At 35.5% G+C, this 22,987-nt stretch overlaps 1 protein-coding gene across 4 annotated transcripts; it reads left to right on the top strand.

The window, feature by feature from the left end:
* The first annotated feature begins 16,863 nt into the window (after positions 1 to 16,863).
* LOC107811991 (alpha-dioxygenase 2) lies at positions 16,864 to 22,486 on the top strand. Of its 4 annotated transcripts, none has more exons than XM_075256490.1 (13): positions 16,869 to 16,985; positions 17,080 to 17,135; positions 17,906 to 17,958; positions 18,050 to 18,163; positions 18,268 to 18,528; positions 18,774 to 18,923; positions 19,200 to 19,333; positions 20,013 to 20,226; positions 20,311 to 20,456; positions 21,042 to 21,269; positions 21,433 to 21,635; positions 21,721 to 21,964; positions 22,059 to 22,486. In XM_075256490.1, exons 4-13 carry the CDS (start codon positions 18,071 to 18,073, stop codon positions 22,282 to 22,284), a joined length of 1,899 nt encoding a protein of 632 aa, XP_075112591.1. In that variant the 5' UTR covers positions 16,869 to 16,985; positions 17,080 to 17,135; positions 17,906 to 17,958; positions 18,050 to 18,070; the 3' UTR covers positions 22,285 to 22,486. The 4 variants fall into 4 exon arrangements, with proteins under 4 accessions (XP_075112590.1, XP_075112592.1, XP_075112591.1 ...); XM_075256488.1 differs by having other exon boundaries at positions 16,886 to 16,985; positions 17,906 to 17,953; XM_075256489.1 differs by having other exon boundaries at positions 16,864 to 17,135.
* The last annotated feature ends 501 nt before the right edge of the window (positions 22,487 to 22,987 follow it).

Raw genomic sequence — 22,987 nt, 5'->3', positions numbered from 1 at the left:
CCTCTTCCAAATCTCCATGAAGAAATGTAGTTTTCACATCTAACTGCTCCACTTCAAGATCTAGGCTAGCTGTTAAGCTCAAAATTGTTCGAATAGAAGTTATTTTGACAACAGGTGAAAAAAATTCGTCAAAATCAATACCTTTCTTCTGTTCGAAGCCTTTAACCACCAATCGAGCTTTGTATCTGACGAGCTTTCCATTTCCATCTTTCTTGATTTTAAAGACCCATTTGCATTTGAGTGGTCTTTTACCTTTTGGAAGTTCAACCAGCTTGTATGTGCCATTTTTCTGTAGAGATTCCATCTCTTCTTGCATGGCTTTCATCCACTGGTTCTTTTCTAGATGGGACAGCACCTCCTTAAGACTTTCTGGCTCCCCCTCATCACTGATGAGGACATACTCTGTGGAAGGGTACTTGCATGACTCTACCCTTGGCCTCTCTGATCTCCTCAGAGGTTGAGGTTGTTCTTCTCCCTGAGTGGGGTGTTCCACTTCCTCGACACCTTCATCAAGTTGCTCCCCCTGCTCAATAACCTCACCAGGTTGCTCCCCCTGCTCGGCAACCTCGTCGGTCGTACTTTCTACACTTGTGAGATTGTTAGAAGTAGAAGGAATAGTAACAAGGTTAGAAATTATACCATTCTTCGCCTTTTCTGACATATCGGCAGCAGTTCCAACTTCACTTTCTCGGAAGACTACATTTCTGCTTCTGATGACCTTCTTCTTTACAGGATCCCACAATCTGTACCCGAACTCTTCATCTCCATATACGATAAATATGCATGGAACAGATTTATCATCCAGCTTTGTTCTCTGCTCTTTTGGTACATGTGCAAAAGCTCTGCAACCGAACACCTTCAGGTGCGAGTAGGACACCTCCTTGTTGGTACAAACTCTCTCTGGGATGTCAAATGCCAACGGAACTGATGGACTCCTATTGATCAGGTAACAGGTTGTCTGAACTGCTTCACCCCAGAATGACCTAGGCAGTTTAGCCATTCTAAGCATGCTTCTTACCTTCTCCACAATGGTGCGGTTCATCCTCTCGGCAATGCCATTGTGTTGCGGGGTTGCAGGAACTGTCTTTTCATGTCTGATCCCATGACTTGAACAATACTCTTCAAATTCCCTTGAAGTGTACTCACCTCCATTGTCACTTCGGAGACACTTTAGCTTTCGACCCCTATCCCTTTCTACTAGAGCATGAAACTTCTGGAAAACTTGCAACACCTGATCTTTGGTTTTCAAAATATAAACCCATAATTTTCGTGAAGCATCATCAATAAAAGTAACAAAATATTTGTTACCTCCCATTGATTCAATTTCCATTGGGCCACAAACATCAAAATATACTAAATCAAGTATATTCAATTTTCTTTTAGACGATGTCTGAAATGAGACTCTATGTTGCTTACCAAATAAACAGTAGTCACAAGGTTTTACCGTTGTACCTTTGGCATAAGAAATAAGTGATTTCTTGGCAAGAATCTGCAATCCCTTATCACTCATATAACTCATTCTTTTGTGCCACAAATCTGCAGAAATCTCATCTTGTGCCGCGTTCAATTCACCTTGGCATATTTCTACATTTGTCATGTACAACGTGCCACGAGCAACTCCCTTTGCAATCACCAATGATCCTTTAGTGAGTCTCCACTTTTGATTTGCAAAATAGCTCTCGTATCCATCTCGGTCTAAAGCAATTCCCGAGATCAAGTTCATCCGCAAATCAGGTACATGCCGCACATCATTTAGAACCAATGTGCATCTGATATTTGTCTTGATACAAATGTCACCAATCCCCGCAATCTTTGAGTAACTTGTGTTACCCATTCTTACTGTGCCGAAATCACCTGCTACATATCTGCAAAAAAGATCTCTTACCGGTGTGGCATGGTAAGATGTCGTTGTGTCAACCACCCATTCCGACTCTGGACCTGACAGGTGCATGCATTCATTTTCCTCATTTATAAAGAAGACAACATTATCATTGTTTTTCACCATGGCGGTTGTGTTGTCGTCATTCTTCTGGCCACTGGTTTCACTTTTGCCCTTCCTTGGATTTGGGCAATCTCTTTTGAAGTGACCTGGTTGATCACAGTTGTAGCAATTTCTCGCTCTTGATTTGGATCGGTTCTTTGACTTTCCATAAGCTCCGGATCTACCATAGTTGTTCGAACTCATTTGATAACTCCTGTATCTACCTTCTGTGATGAGAGCATGTCCTTGATTTTCAGGCTTCTTTCTCATCTTCTCATTGAGTAAAAGAGCCGATGTGACATCTTTCAACTTAATAGTAGTCTTACCGTGCAGGATGGTTGTTGTCAAATTATCGTACGAAGATGACAACGAGTTCAATAGCAAGATGGCTTTATCTTCTTCCTCGATTTTCACTCTGAGGTTGGCAAGTTGTGTGATTAGTCCGTTAAACACATTTAAATGTGACAAAAAATTCATACCTTCACCCATGTGTAGGGCATATAACTGCTTCTTCAGGTACAATTTATTTGTCAGCATTTTGGACATGTATAGGCTTTCCAACCTTGTCCAAATTCCACGTGCAGTGTCTTCATCAATGATGTTATTTACCACACCATCTGATAAGTGCAACCTGATTGCACTAGCAGCTCTTTCATCCAAGTCAGCCCAATCCTCAGCTTTCATGGTATCAGGCTTTTTGGCATCAGCATCTAGTACCTTGTGTAATCCTTGTTGGATGAGCAGATCCCTCATCCTTCTTTGCCATGTTGAGAAACCGTTATCTCCGTTGAATTTTGCTACCTCGTACTTTACTCCATACATTTTTATTTTTTACCGAGTATAGTACTACCTATAGTGAATAGTATTTCAGTGAACGAGCAGAACCTGTGCTCTGATACTAGTTGTTGGGAATAAACCCCCACAGAAATAATATTCATGGTAATAAAAGTAGAATAATAATGTAGCACCAAGATACGGTAATTAACAAGAATAAAAGAGTAACAACAACACCAAGATTTTTACGTGGAAAACTCTTTTAATAAGGGAAAAAACCACGGCCCCGAGAGGAGCAACTCATATCACTATAGTAAGGAATTTTATACTTTGTAGGTCCGAGTAAAATACTCCAAAGACCACTACAACACTCAAAAGAAATAACCCTCTTTTGATATTCTCACCTCACTACAATATCGCTCACTCTCTATTTTCCTCACAGACTATTTTCTTATACCCTGTCTGTGAAACCTCACTCTTTCTTTCTCTCTTTGTTGGTGTGAAGAAATGAGAGTTGAAGCTCTCCTTTTATAGCCAAAGCTTCACTCTCTAAAGGCTACAATATTGACAATTTACACACACTTTTCACAATTCAACAAAGTTGGCTACCAAACCAAAGAAATTCAACAAGGTTGGCTACCAAACCAAACTAATTCAACAAGGTTGACTACCTAACCAAACCAAGTCAATAAGGTTGGCTACCAAACCAAAAAAACTTTTATTAGGCACATGCTTAATACTTCTTCAATGAGATGGACGTCATCAGATGGCACAAAATATTTTAGGTTCCTCAATTTTTGGGTGGAGCAGCCAGGATTTTATAATCTGGTAAGAGAAACCTGGGACATAGAAATCTCTGGTAACTCTATGTGGAGGTTGCAACAAAAGCTTAAAATACTGGGAAGAAGACTAAGCAGGTGGTCTAAGGAAGGTATTGGTGATGTATATCATAAAGTCCATGAATGGGAAGCTTCTATGCAAAATTTGGAAGAGCTTGATTCCATTGAAAATAATGAGAACTCCAGGGAAGGGCTAAACAAAGCACATGATGAATATGTAAAATGAATGGCCATGAAGGAAGACCTACTAAAAGAGAAATCTCGAGTCAGGAGACTGCAATAGTAGATACTTTCACAATACTATCAAAGATTAGAGAAGAAGGATGCATATATATAAAATCAAGAATAGAAGAGGGAGGTGGATACAGAGAGAAGACAAGATATCAAAAGCTACAATCAGACACTTTGAAAAACAATTTAACCTTCCATCTATTGAGGTCGATGATGACACAATCAGTTGTATTCCCAGACTGATATCGGAAGAAGACAAATACAATGCTATCAAGGATGCCTTATTAGGAGGAAGTAAAGGAAGTTGTGTATGATTTGAGCTCTACAAGCTCAGCTGGACCAGACAGATTTAATGGTATATTTTATCATAAATGTTGGGATATCATCAAAGGAGATGTAGTACAATTTATGCAGAGCTTTTTTAAGGGTAATAAGTTAACTAAATTGTACTCCCACACATGTCTTGCTTTGATTCCTAAAGTTGAATCTCCCTCATTCTTTTCAGAGTTTAGACCTATTAGTCTTAGTAACTTTTCTGCAAAAATCATCTCCAAAGTTTTAGTTAGGTGATTAAATCCTTTACTCCCTAATCTAATATCTGAAAATCAAAGTAATTTTGTCAAGGGTAGATTGATTACGGACAATGTACTCTTAGCACACAAAATAGTGTGGGGGTTGAATCAACATAATAGGGGGAAACCTAATGATAAAGCTTGATATGGCCAAAGCATATGACAAAATATCATGGAATTTTCTTATTTCTGTGCTAAGGAGATTTGGATTTTCTGATTGGTGGTTAGATGTAGTATGGAGATTGTTTTTAGAGGTATGGTATTCTATCATAATTAATGGGTCAAGAAAAGAATTTTTCACTTCTTCACATGGACTAAAATAGGGGGATCCACTATTCCCGTCTCTTTTCACACTTGGTGCAGAGGTATTATCAAGGCTGTTGAATAGGTTACATGATAACCCAAAATTTGTCCCCTTCTCAATGAACACTAGGGGACCAAATGTGAGCAATCTTGCATATGCTGATGATATAGTAATTTTTCTTGCTGGGAAGAAGAAAACAGTGAAGCTGATAATGAAGCAAGTAAAGCTATATGAAAAAAGCTCCGGACAAAAGGTCAATGAGGACAAGAGTTTTTTCTGCACCGCTCCAAAGGCCTTAATCTCCAGAATCAACCACATAATAGACATAACTGGTTTCAGACACAAGTTATTTATTTTCACATATTTGGGTGTCCTTTATTTGTAGGAAGGAAGAAATTGGAATACTTTGATGACCTAGCAACCAAAATTGTTAAAAGATTATCGGGTTGGCAAAGTAAATAATTATCATATGGGGGCAAAGTGATTCTCATTCAGCATGTGCAACATGCAATTCCAACTTATACATTAGCGGTAATGGACCCGCCCAAAGGAACTTTCCAGCTAATTGAAAGACACTTCGCTAGATTTTTTTGGGGAAAGACAAACTCCACCGGAGTTCATGGGCAAATTTGTGCTGGCCCAAGGAGGAAAGGGGGGTTGGAGTTAGAAGACTTGAAGATATTAGTGATTCTTTTGCTTGTAAAAGATGGTGGAGCTTCAGAACACAGAAATCTCTATGGGCTACATTTCTTAAAGCAAAATATTGTTGCAGTGGCTAAGGCTAATAATGGGAAGCAGTCTCATACATGGAGGAAGATATGCTACAAATTAGAGAAACAAAAGAAAAAAAACATCATATAGAGGATACAAGGTGGTGATAGTAACTTTTGGTGGGACAATCAGATTGGTAGAGGTGCATTAGCTAAACTATGCCCTAATCAGTCTAGATAAACCAAACTTATAGTAAGAGATTTTATACAAGAGGGACAGTGGAATCACGCAAAACTAGCAGAGGTTTTACCAACACAGTTGATGCAACACATTGAGAAGGTAACGATAGGAAATAAAACAAAGCTTGATTATGCTATATGGGACCCTGGCGCTGATGGTAACTTCACTACCAAATCTGCCTGGCAGAGTGTCTCACAATAGAGGCAGAAAGATCAACTAAACATTTCTTTAAAATATGGGACCTGGCGCTGATGGTAACTTCGCATAACAAACTTCCCTTTAAAATTTCTTTTCTGTCATGGAGGTTAGTTAAAAAAATTGCCTTTTGATGATGTTCTTAGGAGATTTGGTAAAAATATGGTGTCTAGATGTGTTTGTTGTAACAATCATAAAGTAGAGACTATGTATCACGTATTTGTGGAGAGTGAAACTGCCAAAAAATTATAGCACTCTTTTGGTGCACCACTGGGAATAATAGGTGGTCAGATTGTTAGGAGTATTTTAGAAGCATGGTGGAGAACTAAACCAAGAAATGGAGTTCATAAAATAGTTGTGCACATTACACCTATTGTGATTTTTCGGAAGATATGGAAACATAGATGTTGTTATAAATATGGAGACCAAAGAGAGATGTGGTACCGACAAATGCAACGGCAATATGTATACTGGAATATCAGTAAGATATTAGGATTAAGCTTCCCATCTTGTGTGTTGGAAAACACTTGGAATGAAATTTGTGAAAAAGTTGAAAGGTTGAAGCCAATCCTCAAATAGACTATTATCCAATGGCTTAAACCTCCTTTGCAAAAGGTTAAGATAAATAATGATGGGAGTTACTCTCAGGATAAAGCAGGAGTCGGGGGAATTATCATAGATACTAGTGGAAACATGACCATGGCGTTCTCAATTCCAGTTGAATGCAACAGCGATAATCAGACAGAAGCTTATTCAGTCAAGTTTGGGTTGGAATGGTGTATGCAACATGGATATTGGAATTGCATTCTTGAATTGGATTCACTACCCATTGCTAATATGTGAGTGGATGGAAAAACTAACCACCTTAAGTTGAAGAAAGTAATTGAAGATACTTTTCAGATACATTCCATGGCGAAGAACCACAAAACTAATTTGAGTAATGTCTTTATATTAAGGTAAATTTAATTAGACAAGTACTTGTCGCAGCTTGTGTTTCAAATATTCAGTCCATATACATAAATTGCCCTACTTTATATTGGTGTTTGGGTGAGAGGGGCAAGCAGGTCGAAGCAAAATATATTGTGGCAATTAAATTTGTAGTTTTCTGACCTTGCGTTATGCGTTAAGAATACATTTAAAATCGTAACAAAAAATCACACAACTTTATCTAAGTATTATATAAAATATCTCATTTGTTTCCTCTCATTGATTTTACATGATACTCAGACAATGTTGAGTGACTTTTCTGTTAAAAATATTATTTGGCGACTTTCGTGATACTTACATGAAATTACATAATTTTTAAATTATATAAAATAGTTTAGATAGAATATTTTATCGCTTTCGCAATATTTCTGATATATTAAATCTTGCATAACGGACATGTCACTTCCAATTGGATTCTTAGAATCTCGCATGTTATGTTACGTGATGTGTTTAAGAGGGTGTTTGGATTGGTGTTTAAGCTGATCAAATTAGCTTTTAAGCTCTTTTTAGCTTTTGTCAGTGTTTGGCAAAGCTATAAATTGCTTGAAATAAGTTAAAAATTGCTTAAAATAAGCCAAAAGCAATAAGAGGATAAGCTTATAAGCTGGTCAAACTGGCTTATAAGCACTTTTTGGCTTATCTACGCATTTGGTAAAATTAAAAGTGCTTATAAGTTAAGTGCTTATAAGCCAAAAATAAGCCAAAAAGCCATAAGTTGGTCTCCCCCAACTTATCAAATTTCACCTTATAAGCATTTTAGGTTTGACCAAAATATTTACTATTCTATTCGTAAAATAATTCTTTTTAAACAAAACTCTTCGTATACCTAGTTTTTCAACTGCTTATTACTAATTTCAACACTTTTATCCAAACACATAACTGCTTATTTTTTAAATTAGCTTCGGCACTTAAAAGTACTTTTCAGCACCTAATGCTTATCAGCTAAGCCAAACGGGTCTGCAGATTCTACTCCAGCAAGAGGAGCTGCCCTAAGAAAGCCAGGGGTATGGAGATGACATGTTCAAACTGTGGTGGATATGGACACAGCAAGAGGAGTTGCCCTAAGAAAGCAACGCCTGCAGATTCTACTCCAGCAAATGCTTCATATATACAAAGATGTGGAGGAAGAGGAAGAGGCGGAGCAAGAGAAACAGGAACTGTTGGCAGAGCTTCAATTCCAACTACTTCTGCCCCTGTTGCTGCTGGTAGAGGAAAAGGAACTGCTGCTAGTAGAGGAAGAGGAACTGGTAGTGGTAGGGGAAGTTCTGGGTTTGGACTATTTCAATCAAGCAGTGGGTTCACAAGTTTTTCTGTAAGTAGTTCAAAGTTAATTTTATATCTTGTTTGCTTTAACAATTTTACTGAATATTTTCTGTTTTTGGCAGTCTGGTGGAGGTAAGCCAAGAGTGGTCTCTCATGGTGGTGAAAAGAGGTCATCGACAGATATTCTAGAGTGTGCATACAAGCCAAGAAGTGGTGTAAAATGGAATGGTAGACCAGCTATTACTAGAAGACAACTTGAAAGAACTGCTGCAACTCGTTCCAGAACTGCCGCATCTCAATCCAATTTAAGTCAAGCAAGTTCATCATCCCAGCCATCCAAGAACAACCACTGAATTCTGTTATTGTCACTGTTAATTTATTTTGGAACTGTTGTAATTTCTCTTTGGAACTGTAATTTATTTTGGAACTGCTATTTAGGTTTGTTGTTAGTGTTGTTATTTTGTTAAGGCAGCCTATTGTTATTTTGGTATGCTGTAAAACTGGGCAGCGTATATTTTTGTTAAGGCAGGTTGCTGCTATTAGGTGACTGTAATGAACACCTTTACTCTATGATGAAATATATTTTTGGTGTTGTTTGATAATTTTTGGGCAGATGTGTCTTTAGTGTTGTATGAATGCTGTTATTTTGGTATGTTGTTAAGCATTTGTGTTGTCATTTTTGTATGCTGTTATTTCTGGAAAATTTTAGCATTTGAGCTGTATATTAGCCACTATTTGACTGTGTTTCAGTGTTTTATCAGTCACAATTTGAGGTGTGTTTTAACTGCACTATCAGCTCACACAGCAACAAAGTCAAACGAAACAACATTAACAATTGCCAAAAAAAATCATTCAACTCACACAGCAACAAACTCAAACAAAACAACATTACCAATTGCCAAAAGATTTCATTCATTTCTAACAAAGGGATACAAAATCTACCGAAAAACTTCATTCATTTTCTTACATTATATAACAATCTTTAGAACTATCTAACACAGTCAACTTCAACACAATTACAATTAAAATCAGCACATACAATCTCCTCCAATTTTTTTGGTTTCTATTTTCCTTCAACAATGCATCAAATGCCCTCTTCTTCTTCAGCAGCCCCAAAATCACCATTTTCAAGTGCTCTGGAGTTAGGGGGTCAAACCACATAAAGAAATTATATGTCGATCGACTGTCCCTCTGAAAAATTGAAGAGAAAAAATTATTACGGAATATAAAATTGATTAGAAAAGTACAATTGATATTTACTTCATAAAATGGACATACGTAAAAGCGACGACCCGAATTATCAACACTCCATGACTGCATCACCACAGCTTCTTCACCACAATAGCAAAATTTTCTCAGATTATGCATTTTCCCAAACCTTAAAATTGAGCCCTAGAAATTTAACTCTTATGTCAAAAAAGAGAAGGAAGAAATAGAAGAAGATTGTAATATTGGCTTCGAGCTTCAAGAAGAGGAATAAATTTTGGCTTCAAGAAGATAAAATTTTCTTCAATTTAGAGCTTTCAAGGGGGACGAAGATGATGAAAATCGGGTCCTAGTATAGATAGAAATGGGTTAAGGCCCTTTAATCTTTTAAAAAGGGTCGTTGGAATGTGTTTTTGACCGTTTATTAAAGACAGAAATTGTCTTGAAATACTGTCCACGCGCTTGGTCCAGTTTGTATCACACACGCTTAGACCTGGTCAAAGGAGGTGTGTACTAGGCACACTTTAGAAAGGTTGCGTGTGTAAGGTTATTATGGTCCACAGAAAGTGTGTAAGCGTGATTTGGGCCATAGGTCGGGTGGCAACTTATGTAATCTTCCTATAAAATAGTTTAGACAGAATATTTTACCGCTTTCGCTATATTTATGATATTTTAAATCTTGCATAACGGACATGTCACTTCCAATTGGATTCTTAGAATCTCGCATGTTATGTTACGTGATGTGTTTAAGAGGGTGTTTGGATTGGCGTTTAAGCTGATCAAATTAGCTTTTAAGCTCTTTTTAGCTTTTGTCAGTGTTTGACAAAGCTATAAAATGCTTGAAATAAGTTAAAAACTGCTTAAAATTAGCCAAAAGCAATAAGAGGGTGGCTAAGCTTATAAGCTAGTCAAACTGGCTTATAAGCACTTTTTGGCTTATCTACGCGTTTGGTAAAATTAAAAGTGCTTATAAGTTAAGTGCTTATAAGCCAAAAATAAGTCAAAAGTCATAAGTTGATCTCCCCCAACTTATCAAATTTCACCTTATCAGCACTTTAGGTTTGACCAAAATATTTACTATTCTATCCATAAAATAATTCTTTTTAAACAAAACTCTTCGTATACCCAGTTTTTCAGCTGCTTATTATTAATTTCAGCACTTTTATTCAAACACGTAACTGCTTATTTTTTAAATCAGCTTCAGCACTTAAAAGTACTTTTCAACACCTAATGCTTATCAGCTATTTAAATCAGCTAAGCCAAACGGGCTCTAAGTTGTGCAACCCCAACTTATTGCTTTTTGACTTAAAAAATATTTCTTCAAAAAACCTATTTTTTTAAGCCAATCCAAATAGGCTCTAAATCGGGCGGTGGAAGTTGGAGTCTTGGAGATTCGTATGCAGCAGAAATTGCCGGAGAGTAAATAAAGGGAGATAACAAGTGAAACTTTCCCCAGACGAAATATTATGAGGGCCTCTTTTGACAACTAAAAAAAGATTATGGGTTCCTCTACAAGTTGTAAAGTCTTACTTTTGGACCCTGCCGAGATCTTATCCAGAAAATAATATATTATAGCCGCTTTTATATATATATAAATTTTATATATATTTTCGACTATCAAATATAAATAATTCCTGACTCAAACTAAAAGTGATAATTGCCTTATTTATTAGTCCTACTCCATAACTCTTAGGAAAGAACTTTGAAAGTTACAATATGATTCTTTAATCACATAAATACTTATATATATATATATATATATATATATATATATATATATATATATATATATATATATATATATATAATATATAAATTTTATACATTTTTTCGACTATCGAATATAATAATTTCTGGCTCAATCTAAAAGTGATAATTGCCTTATTTATTAGTCCTATTCCATAACTCTTAGGAAAGAACTCTGAAAGTTAGAACTTAAAAGGGTTCGAATGCCAAAATTTAATGCGTGCATATTTGATTCTCTTCTAAACCCACATGTTATGCAATAGATCGAGCGAGCTATACTAAATTTCATCTATTGTATTATATTTCATGTGAAACTATCACTATTTAAAAAGTCAAAGAGATGTTTTTCAATCTTAATGTTATTTTGAATTATTAACGATCGTAATTTGTAGTGCTTTTATGTAATCTTTCAATATATAATTTATTTCCAAAAATTTAGAAAAAATTCTGTTCTAATCTGCACAAAAAATTAAGTAATTTGACCTTGATACTACAAGTTCTACACGTGAAAGTGGAAGGGAGAGTTTACAAGTACTGATGACTGATGTTTTGCATGAATACTGACACTTCAAATTCCAAAATAATTTATGAATAGCTCCAAAACGACCATATATTGCAATAAAATGTAAAAGAAACTGAATTATAGACACGTGAATTTTTTTTAAAAATAATTTGTGGTACCAATTTTGATTTTGGCCTTAGTTGTATATCAAATATGATTTGATACTTTACTGTTGAATTCAAAGTTAGTTGTGATGTACTAAGAGACAAAAACATAAAGCGAGAGTTTACACAATGAGATAAGAATTAAGAATGTAACGATTCGACCGGTTATTTTAATAATTAATATTCCGTTCGACGGCATAAGGTTTCGAGCAGCTCTGTATTATGTGTTATGACTAGCGTGTGTATTCGAGTTCGATTTTCGTTTGAGTCGGAGTCAATTTGGAAGAAGGATTCTTGTTTTAGAAGCTTAAGCGATAAGAGTTGATCGGAATTTTGATTTTTGTGTAAACGATTCTGGAATGGGCTTTTGATGGTTCCAACAGCTTTGTATGGTGATTTTGGACTTAGGCATGTGTCGGATTTGGATTTGAAATTCCGTAGGTTAATTTAAAGCATTTCGGCAAAATTTGAATAGTAGAAGTTTTGGGGGATTGAGAGGTTTGACCAAAAGTTGACTTTGATGATATCGGGGTCGGAATGCGATTCTGAGAGTTGGAATAGCTCTGTTACATCATTTGGAACTTGCATGTAAATTTGACGTTATTCCGGGTTGATTTTGATAGGTTTCGGTGCAAGTTTTAGAAGTTGAAAAATTTGAAAGTTCATTCTTTCGCTTCATGGTGCGATTCGTAGTTTCGACATTGTTTGATGTGATTTAAGGCCTCGAGCAGGTTCGTGTTATGTTATAGAACTGGTTGGGATATTCAGACAGGATTCCGAGGGCCTAGGTGAGTTTCGGACGAGCTTCGGACCAATTCCTCATGTTTTGGAGAGCTGGTTCTGTCATCTGGTGCGCCTTTATCGCGTTCGCAACGAAGCAATCGCGTCCGCGTAGTGTTATTGGAAGGCAGGCAGCATTTGCCCTTCGTGAAGATTAGCTCGCATTCGCGAAGATTGAAGATCTTTGTCTTCGCGTTCGCACTCAGTGGTCCGCGATCGCGTGTGGAATAGGGCATTAGGCAACTTCTTATCGCGTTCGCGAGTGCACAGACACATTCGCATAAGGCCTCGGGATTTGGCCATCGCATTCTCGAGCTCGATGTCGCATTCGCTAGCACATTTTGGGGCAGCCTTCATTTTCTTCTTCGCGATCGCGAGAGATATTCCGCGATCACGATGCATTAATCACTGGGCAGAATATAAAGTATTATATTCTGAGGGTTAGACATTTTTATCATTTTTGGAGTTCTAAAGCTCGATTTTGAGCGATTTTCGTGGGGTTATCAAGCGAATCATTAGGGTAAAGGTTCTTCACCTATAATTTATTATATTCCATCATTCTATCTTTATTTTCATCTTATAATTAGTGTTTTGAGTTGAGGAAAAATGGGAATTTTTGAAGAAAATTTTCAAAATGTAAAATGATGATTTTATGGACGAATTGGTATCAGAATTTAATAATTTGGTATGGTTAAACTTGTATCGGAATGGGTGTTCGGGTTCTGTAAAATTTGTCGGGTTTTCTGAGGTGTGGGCTCGGAGGTCAACTTTTGGGTTGATTTTTAGTTTTTGATAAAGATTGAAACTTTATTATCCGAAATAGTTTCTTATGAGTTTTATTTATGCTTTGAAATTATTTTGGCTATATTCAAGCCGTCCGGAGGTTGTTTCACTCGAGAAGTTCATTTTAGAGCAACGGTCTATCTTCTTTGAGGTAAGTATCTTGCCTAACTTCGTGTGGGGGAACTACCCCTTAGGATTTGAGTCTTTTATGCTAATAGTGTCATGTGAAGCCCGTGTACGCGAGGTGAGGAGTACGTGTTCGGGCTTATTTGTGGAAAGTTGACCTTCTAGGGCTCCTAGGCTCTTATGTTCATTAGATATGAAGTTGTTTTGTTAAGTTCCTCATTTACTGGTTTCACCTCGACGTGTCTTAATTGGAATTAATTGCTTCTTGTTCCTCTCTTATTGCCTATTTTGACTCTTGTAAGCCTTAACTGAAGTTATAACCTATTCGACGGCCATGCTATTTTCCTAATTGCTTACCCTTAATTGAATTTATTGTATTGCTTCGTAATTGCTCAACCCTAAATGAAGTTTAGCTATCCCTTGTCGTAGTTGTCTTACCATTATTTGGAATCATTTGCTACATATAATTTCTCCCTTGTTGAGTCGTTCCTTTAAGAATCATGAAGTATATTTTTAAAAATATCTTAATTATTTTTTTAATATTTAGATATTAATTTTTAATCAACTTGAGATACGAATTAAGAGATGCCATCAAGTATAAAATTAATTATGGAAAGAATTACTCCAGCAAATATAAAACCAATTGTAACAACTTTATTAACATTAGTGTATTACTATATGTTATAGTCTTTCATAAAAGCATTAAAATAAAATAAAATCATTAGAGAAGCATTAGTCTATTACTAAATCATTAGAAGCATAAAAATAAAATAAATATAGTAGAGAGGGAAAAATCAAACTTGAAGAGGGAGATAAAAGTACTAATTAATAAGAGAGGAGAAAATTTTATCATAACTTATTCACTCATTCGAACAACTTTAACTAAATCCAAAAAAGCATATAGTTTAGAACACTTTATTAAAAATAATCATACACTATATGGTATATATAATACTTAATATTTGGAAATAATATTTCTACTTCAAGAATATTGTCTATAAATATATAACAATACAAATACAAAACATAACATATCATATTATCTTCATAATATATATATATATATATATATATATATATATATATATACAAAAATTATATAATTAACCTACATAAATTTTTAATTTTTGCAAGTTCAGAAGATACCCAATAACTCTGCACTTAACTATTTCGACAATGTAACATTTAATTTTCAATTTAAACAAATATTGTATTTATCTTGACGTAAATAGCACATAATTCATTCTTATTCTCAATTTTTTTTGTAGACGCAAAAGTTACGTGCACTAAAGCTAGTTAATACTTAATAGTGTGGCTGTTTGCACTTGTGCCACTGATTGGTGCCAGTTTGTGGTTGTGGTGCATGTAATAGTGGGGTATCCATGTTGGCTTTTGCCAATATCTTGATCTTCTTTTTTGTTTGTTTGTTTAGTGTAAACAAGAGAAACTGTTAATATCTCCTGTTTGGTTATGGAATAAAGTAAAAGTTGGAGGAAAAGTTAATTTATCACGCCAGGAGTTCAATCTAACAGGAATATAAAAGGTATCACCCTTACAGTAATAATTATCTACAAGTTTAATTTATATATACCATAATATACAATTTTTATACTATTAGGTCATTCAAAAAAAATTTACAAACTTTTAAAAGGGAAAATTTCACATAAGAACAACTAGACTCTCTACTTTTTAACTTTATAGCTCATATTTCAATTTACAATCAATTAACCCAAAAATAATAGGCTAATACCCAACATTCAACTCCAACGGATTCTCGAAATTACTATTTAATTTTTAAAAAAGATTGCTCAAGTTTTTAAGTTAATTTTTGAATCAGTAACTGTGACTCAAATATTAGTTCAACAAACCAAATCTATTTGGGTGGTGAAAATTAGATTTTTAACAAGCTAAAATATGTGGGTTTAACTTTCGAATTTGATTTTGTAAGAAATTTAGAGTGAGTGTTATTTAGACTTGTTAGAAATAGTATAAGGGGATTGTATATAAAAATTAAAGTCATTTAATGGAGATTTGGACTGGTTTTGAACAAGAATTGTAACTGAAAATCGTGGGAGAAGTTTGTCTATAGACGCTTGTATAAAGGTGTATAAAAGTGTATAATAGTGTATAAGATGTATTTATACACTCATATACACTATTATACAAAATTATACAAAATTATACAAAAAACTGACTTCGTCTTCTACCTTGCGTTTTCTCTGAAATTTAACTTAAATCTTGCTCAAATCTATTCCAAATCACTTCAAATTTAAAATTTGAGCTCCTTTTGATATTTTCAATCAATTGGAACAACGCCAAATCCAAACAACTAACAAACTCAAAAAATCCTATTTTCGAAAGCAAAGCTTTGAATGGCCTTCAATGGTGGACTTCTACTCTTCAATTTTTTGAAATTGCAAACAGGGGGAGAAGCAGAAATTACACGGCCCCTTGAAGTATATGTAGAAGATGTAAGAAGAAGAGAGAGTGAAAACAAAGGTTGTGAAATTTAACTCTATAACTTTTAGAAGCAATGATTATAAGAACATATATTTTGAATTTGCTAATACTTTCATGTACAATATGGACTAGATAGGATAAAACTTAAAAACATGGTCATTTTTAATTATGGCGTGAAGTCATATGTATTTTCTTGTAATTCTTTCTTTATAAAAGTGTGCGATTATAAGGCAAGCTGCCAGCTGCAATAAAGTGACCTGATAATGTATTTTTCTATATCGTTGGAGGAATATTATTTAAAATCATTATGTACTATTTTTAGTACGCATGTATTCTTTATTTTTTAATCGTTTACACGCACTTCGTTAGTTACCAATTTTAGTCAGCTGTCAAATATTCTTATTTCTTTATTCCATGAATTTTTATTACTTTCCCTGTCATCGTTTTTAATGTGCGGCTTCAAATGTATACTTTTTCCTACAAGAACTTGGCTAAAATAAGAACTGACATTTTGTTATTTAGAAGAACGCCATTATTGGCCAGCTATATTTAGTTATTCGTTTGACATTAATTACGAACATAAATACCTCTCTTCTGCTTAAGATGAACTAATTTTCCTCTCCCTTTAATACTCCTTCTAGATCATTGTATCATCCAACGTATTAAATTCATAAGCAAAGTCGATATCCCATGTTGTTTAAGAATCATATGATTGATTAGTTAAGTTCCTGTAATTTTTATGGACGTAACAATATGGTATTTGCAATGGTAAAACTTATTCGAACCAGATGTTCACGTAAAATCATACTGATTTACTATGATTAAATTATAAATTAAGGGGAGAGTGTGTATTTTTAAATTAAGTTAATTTGGAATATTGTGAACGTGTTATGAAAACGTCACATCAGCTTCTTAGAATCTCATACGAAGTTACTGTTCCCAAAATAATGTGTGAACATCAATAGAATAAATAATGTTCGAAAAGGCTTTAGAAAAAGTAGACAGATACTATATAGATGTTGCTTCCAACTTTACCAATTCCCAAACCTTACATTTTCTTGCGTCAAATTTCCTAGAATAAGAAAAACGTCTTGGTTTTACTATTCCAAAACCCTTGCCTAGTGAGTAAAGATCATTGATTTCACGTATAATTTTACATAAATTTAGCCTAGAAAGTTTCTTTTTGGGTTGTGACTTGTGATGGCACTATGGCAGAAGTAAGAAGCTGATGCTGGCTTTACTTATTCTTCAACTGCTTCGTTAGTTTGGAGGTAATTAATTTGCTATGAAATTCTTTACCAATTATGAGTTCAGACCTACTATTTGTTGCAATTTTTGTGAATTTTTACATATAAATATACTCTCTTCGTGCAAAATACTAGGTTCAGTTCAACCCGGTGCCTGTGTGTTCGGTAAATGTGATCTTAGTATACATGTATAATATTTTTTTGTATGTATACATAGTTCTGAGTCAAGGCGCCTTTAAAGGGGATGGATAAGGTCAGAAGGATATGGGAGTAATATTTGATCAGATGTTGATATTTTTCTTTAAGAGCATCATTTATGGATTGTTAACTACTCTAAATATGAAAGACGAAAAGAATGTTTCTGTTGTTAATGTTCTAAGTAGCTTATTCTAACCTTCAAAAAAGGGTCCTTTTGGCTGTTTACTGCTAATTAATCCTCGTCGAATTAAAGAATTACTATTGTTCCCTTTTTTATCTTCAGTCTTTTTTTTCTCTAGCCGATGGTCTATCGGAAAAAGCTTGTCTCCCCTTCCAGGGTAGGGGTAAGGCTGCATACATCTTACCCTCCCCAGACCTCACTTGTGGGAATCACTGGGTTTTTTGTTGTTGTTGTTGAATTAAAGAATTACTAGTATATATATTTCTCATCAATCCAAAATTTTGTTCTGGTAAAACCTAACTGATGTAATAGTTCCCAAGCTCATTAAGATATACCATAACGAGATATTGGACACTTGTCTTCGATTTGCGTCACTTGTAATATAAAAAGATTAATTGAAGACAGTTGATTGCAGCAATCTTGATTGGGCCTACAGATATGAGTAATTGAAGACAGGAAACAGGTCAGGTTTGACACTGATTCAGCTCTTTTAAATGCTATCTTCCCTCTCAGTCTTCATAACCAAATCTCTTGAATCAATCCTTTGTTTCATTGACAGGTCAACAGCTGAGAAACTCTCATGGCATTCTCATTTTCTCTTGCAGCCTTTGTTCACCCTCAACTCCGGCATGTTGTTGCAAAGATGTCTCTGTTCGACACAATTTTGTTCTCTGTTAGTGTTCTCCGTTCCCCTCTTTTATACGAGCACAGCTGTGATATTATGCTTTACAAACTAGAATAGTGTTTTTACTAATGCTCCTGTTTTTGATATGTCAGGTGGTACATCTTTTGGACAAGTTTGATCTATGGCATAGATTACCAGTGTTACTCGGATTGGCTTACCTAGGACTAAGAAGACACTTGCACCAGCGATACAACCTCTTACATGTTGGAGAAGTTAATGGCAAGAAATATGATACAGAAGAGTTTTCGTATCGGACTGCTGATGGTACGTGCAATCATCCTGCGGATCATTTAGTGGGCAGTCATGGAACCTTCTTTGGTCGCAACATGCCACCATCTACTTCAAATTATGGGGTAAGCGCGCTAACAATTCAAACAATCATGCAAATTCACAGCATTTTGCTATGTCAAAGCTTTCTTTGATTCTTTCAGCTGTGCTAAGTTTATTGAACCTGTTTCAATTCTTTCATTCTGATCATTTTTAATAGCTAATTAGCATGATCCAATAAATGTGCCATAGTCATATCACTATCTGAAATCTATAGCTTGAGATCTCTCATTCATTTATGAGTTATTGACAATATCATTTGATTATGCAGCTGCTGGAACCTCATCCAGTAACAGTGGCCACGAAGCTCTTGGAAAGGAGAAAGTGCACAGATTGTGGGAGCCAATTCAACATGATAGCGTGCGCGTGGGTACAATTTATGATCCATGATTGGAATGACCATATGGAGGACACTGAACAGGTACCTACTTTTTGCATCAATAAAGGCATGAAAGAATTCATCACTTGTTGCAATAACTGGCAAAAGTTGGTGGGAGACCATTTTCTGTTGTCTAACTTGCCAGAGTCGGTATTTAATTTGCTCTATGAGGATATTATGCTGTTTGATTGTTAAAGAAAGTTCTTGAAGGTTTTAGGGAAGATATCAATGTTTTTGTTTTCCATTTTAAGGGGGAGGAGATTAAAAGGTCATGGTAAAGGTGTGTTTTATGTTTCTCTAACACAATTTTTTTGACAGGTAGAGCTTAGGGCTCCTGAAGATGTTGTAGCAGGGTGTCCGTTGAAGTCATTTAAGTTCTTTAAGACCAAAAAACTTCCCACAAATTCATCTGATCTGAAGTTTGGGCATTTGAATTCAAGGACCCCATGGTGGTGAGTAGACTCAAAAACTTCTAAATCCCCACAGAGAAACCTTAAAAGGTTCTCTCATATTTTGAACTTTTGTGACTTTATTTGTGCTTCTATTCACTCCAAAGCCAGCAATAAAACTAAATACCCTACTGGTGATGGAGATGGACTCAGCTAATAATATAAGACACTGGTGGAAAAGAATTACCTGTTAAACCGACAAGATTCTGGACAAGGAAAGAAGAACAAAGATAAATACATCATCAAGTCCATGCTCTTGCATCCCAAAATCTAAAACTGTCATAAATTTATAAAAGCATGAATACACCCACAATCGAATGGTGCTAATAGCAGGTTATTCTTTGTTAGTGGAGAGAAACTTCAAGAGAGACTATTGCATGTTATATTCAGTCGAGCAAAATAGGTTCTATTAAAATCAGTAGTAAACTCAACTAAATACTGTATCAAAGTGCTGCTTAGTAGCTTCCTAAAAGAGTGAAGTAACAACTACGATGGAGATGGAGGGGAAAAGGAGGTGGAAATATTATTCCGTTTTGACATATATGCTGGTCACCTCTTGTCCACACTGTCCAGTTGGAACTCAATTTGATGCTTAGTTCATTTTAATGCAGATTAGAAGTTAGTCTAATGATGGAGTTTTATTTCATCTGATGAATGATATATGTTCCTACTGTTTTGCTAGGGATGGGAGTGTAATATATGGGAATAATAAGGAGGGCATGATTAGGGTGAGAACATTTAAGGATGGAAAGCTCAGGGTCTCAGGAGATGGACTTCTTGAACATGACGATAATGGCATTCCAATATCTGGAGATGTTCGTAACAATTGGGCAGGCTTCTCTCTGTTGCAGGCCTTGTTTATGAAGGAACATAATGCCATATGCGATATGCTTAAAGTATGTTTTCCTTTTCAGCTTCATCAGGATAACTGTGCACCTTAAAAGAACTGAATTTGCTTAAAAGCCTGATTTTTGTCTCAGGAACATTACCCTGAATTTGACGATGAAAAGCTGTACCGACATGCAAGATTGATAACTTCAGCAGTCATTGCTAAAATCCATACCCTTGATTGGACAATTGAACTTGTTAAGACTGATACTATAGTGGCGGGAATGAGGATCAACTGGTAAGCTCATTGCTAGGTACTTGATAAATTCTATGTTGGCGAGATCCTCCAAAAATGTTATCGTATCTGTGTCGGATCCCCAAAAAGTAATTTATTTTTGGAAGATCTGACATGGGCGCAGCGACATCTTTTGCAAACATAGTAGCATAAAATAGTACTCCTATGTTGTTGCCATGTGAAGGGGAGCCTTGGCGTAACTGGTAAAGTTGTTGTCATGTGGCCAGTAGGTCACTGGTTCGAGCCGTGGAAACAGCCTTTTGCAGAAATGCAGGATAGGGTTGCGTACAATAGACCCTTGTGGTCCGGCCCTTCCCGGACCCCGTGAATAGCGGGAGCTTAGTGCACTGGGTTGCCCTTTATAGTAGTATAAAATAGTAATCCTATATGGTGTAGTTGGGTAAAGTAGTAAAATAGCTAGTGCCTGAAACTGTCTGCTATAACTGTGGTTGAATTAACAATGCAGCTCCCAGTTTTCAATTAGTTCTCATGATCATCAAATGTCATGCATCATGCTTCGCATTGCGAATACCGAATGACTATAATATTAACTACTAATGTTAACTAGCAGAGTCTACTTTGATTCAGGTATGGCTTTTTGGGGAAGAAAATCAAAGATTTGTTAGGACCTAAGTTTGGACCAATTCTGAGTGGATTAGTTGGACTTAAAAGGCCCAGAGATCACGGGACTCCCTACTCATTGACTGAAGAGTTTGTTAGCGTCTATAGAATGCACTCACTTTTACCTGAAAAAATTGTTCTGAGGGACTTGAAGTCGACTACTTCAGAAGACAAATCGTTGCCTATTCAAGAAGAGTATGTTATCCAATTACTCACACTTTGCATTATAAGCTCTAGAAATTGATTTCAGGATCTGATCCACACATTTGATTTATAACACAAAAAGGCCAGATTTATTGAAATCAGAAATGAGAAAGTTAGAAACTGTATGTGCTTTCTAACTGTCTAGTTTGATCAGGATTCCTATGACAGAAATGATCGGGAAAGAAGGAGAAAAAAGCTTGTCCAAAATTGGTATAGAGCAGATGCTGGTATCAATGGGTCATCAGTCATGTGGAGCTGCTACATTGTGGAATTATCCGACGTGGATGAGGAATCTTGTTCCTCATGATATTGATGGAGAAGAAAGACCAGATTTAGTTGACATGGCTGCATTGGAAAGTATGTTTATTCGTTGTTCCCTATTGACATAAAACATTGTCCTCTTATTTCATAGAAACTACAGACTGACTTACTATTTTAATAGTTTATAGAGATAGAGAGAGGGGAGTTCCACGGTACAACGAGTTCAGAAGGAATTTGCTGATGATACCAATTAGCAAGTGGGAAGATTTAACTGATGATGAAGAAGTAATTGAGGCTTTGCGAGAAGTATATGGTGATGATGTTGAGAAGCTAGATCTCCAAGTTGGTCTACACGCGGAGAAGAAAATTAAAGGCTTTGCCATTAGTGAGACTGCTTTCAACATATTTCTGCTCATTGCTTCAAGGTAAGTCAATATGTTGCAGTAGTATGTGCAAAATATAGAATTGGTCTTCGTGTTAATAAGCGTGAGTGCGTGACAATCTTTTTATTTTCTTCAGGAGGCTAGAAGCTGATAGATTCTTTACAACTAATTTCAATGCGCGAACCTACACAGAGAAAGGCTTCGAATGGGTTAACAAGACAGAGACATTGAAAGATGTTATAGATCGACACTTCCCTGAAATGACAGAGAAATACATGAGATGCACAAGTGCATTCTCAGTGTGGAATTCGGATCCTGATCCTAGACATTATTTACCTCTTTACCTTAGACCAGCAACCTGATATGTTTTATAGGATGTGCACTTTGTAACCTTTGTATGAGATGAATATGTAACATGGTGTACGTAAAGTTTGAAAGTATAATATGTAAGATCACGTAAATCTATAGGTAAGGCTTAACATACTATGCAAGTGTGTGAACTTTTTGCTGTCCTATGACTCCATGGGAGAATAAATAATTTCATAATCTTCTTCAGCTCGAAAATTAATTTATATAGGTAAGGCTTAAACATATATCTCCATTTTATTTGCGACAGAAGATTGAAGCAGTCACATATTGTATGAATTAAATGGGGAATACGATCTTGTCAGCTAAATATCCTCCCTAGTATGAAATAGCCCTTAAGGATTTCGCTAGTAGTTTTGAAAAATAATTTTTGGAAGTTGAAATTATGTTTGGACATGCATTTTATTTGAAAAAAATTTGAAGTTTTGTGAGTGGGAGAACAAGTTTCACCCAAAATCTACCTTAAACTAGATTTTGGGAACTTGAAAAATAATTTCAGAATTTTTTTCAAAAATAGATCATTAATCTATGAACAAACAATGTTTTCAAAAAAGATTTGAAAAAATGTTGTCAAAATGTATGGCCAAATGGAATCTGTTCATTTTGGGAGACTATTTTGCGGAATGATGAGTTCTCTTTTGAGATGTGTAATGATGGATTGTCATTATTGCCATTGTTAATGATAATTTGTTCAAGGTG

Source organism: Nicotiana tabacum, chromosome 6, assembly GCF_000715075.1.
Source record: "Nicotiana tabacum cultivar K326 chromosome 6, ASM71507v2, whole genome shotgun sequence".
In the NCBI taxonomy this organism is placed as follows: Eukaryota; Viridiplantae; Streptophyta; class Magnoliopsida; order Solanales; family Solanaceae; genus Nicotiana; species Nicotiana tabacum.
This window is presented reverse-complemented; position numbering and strand designations above follow the sequence as displayed.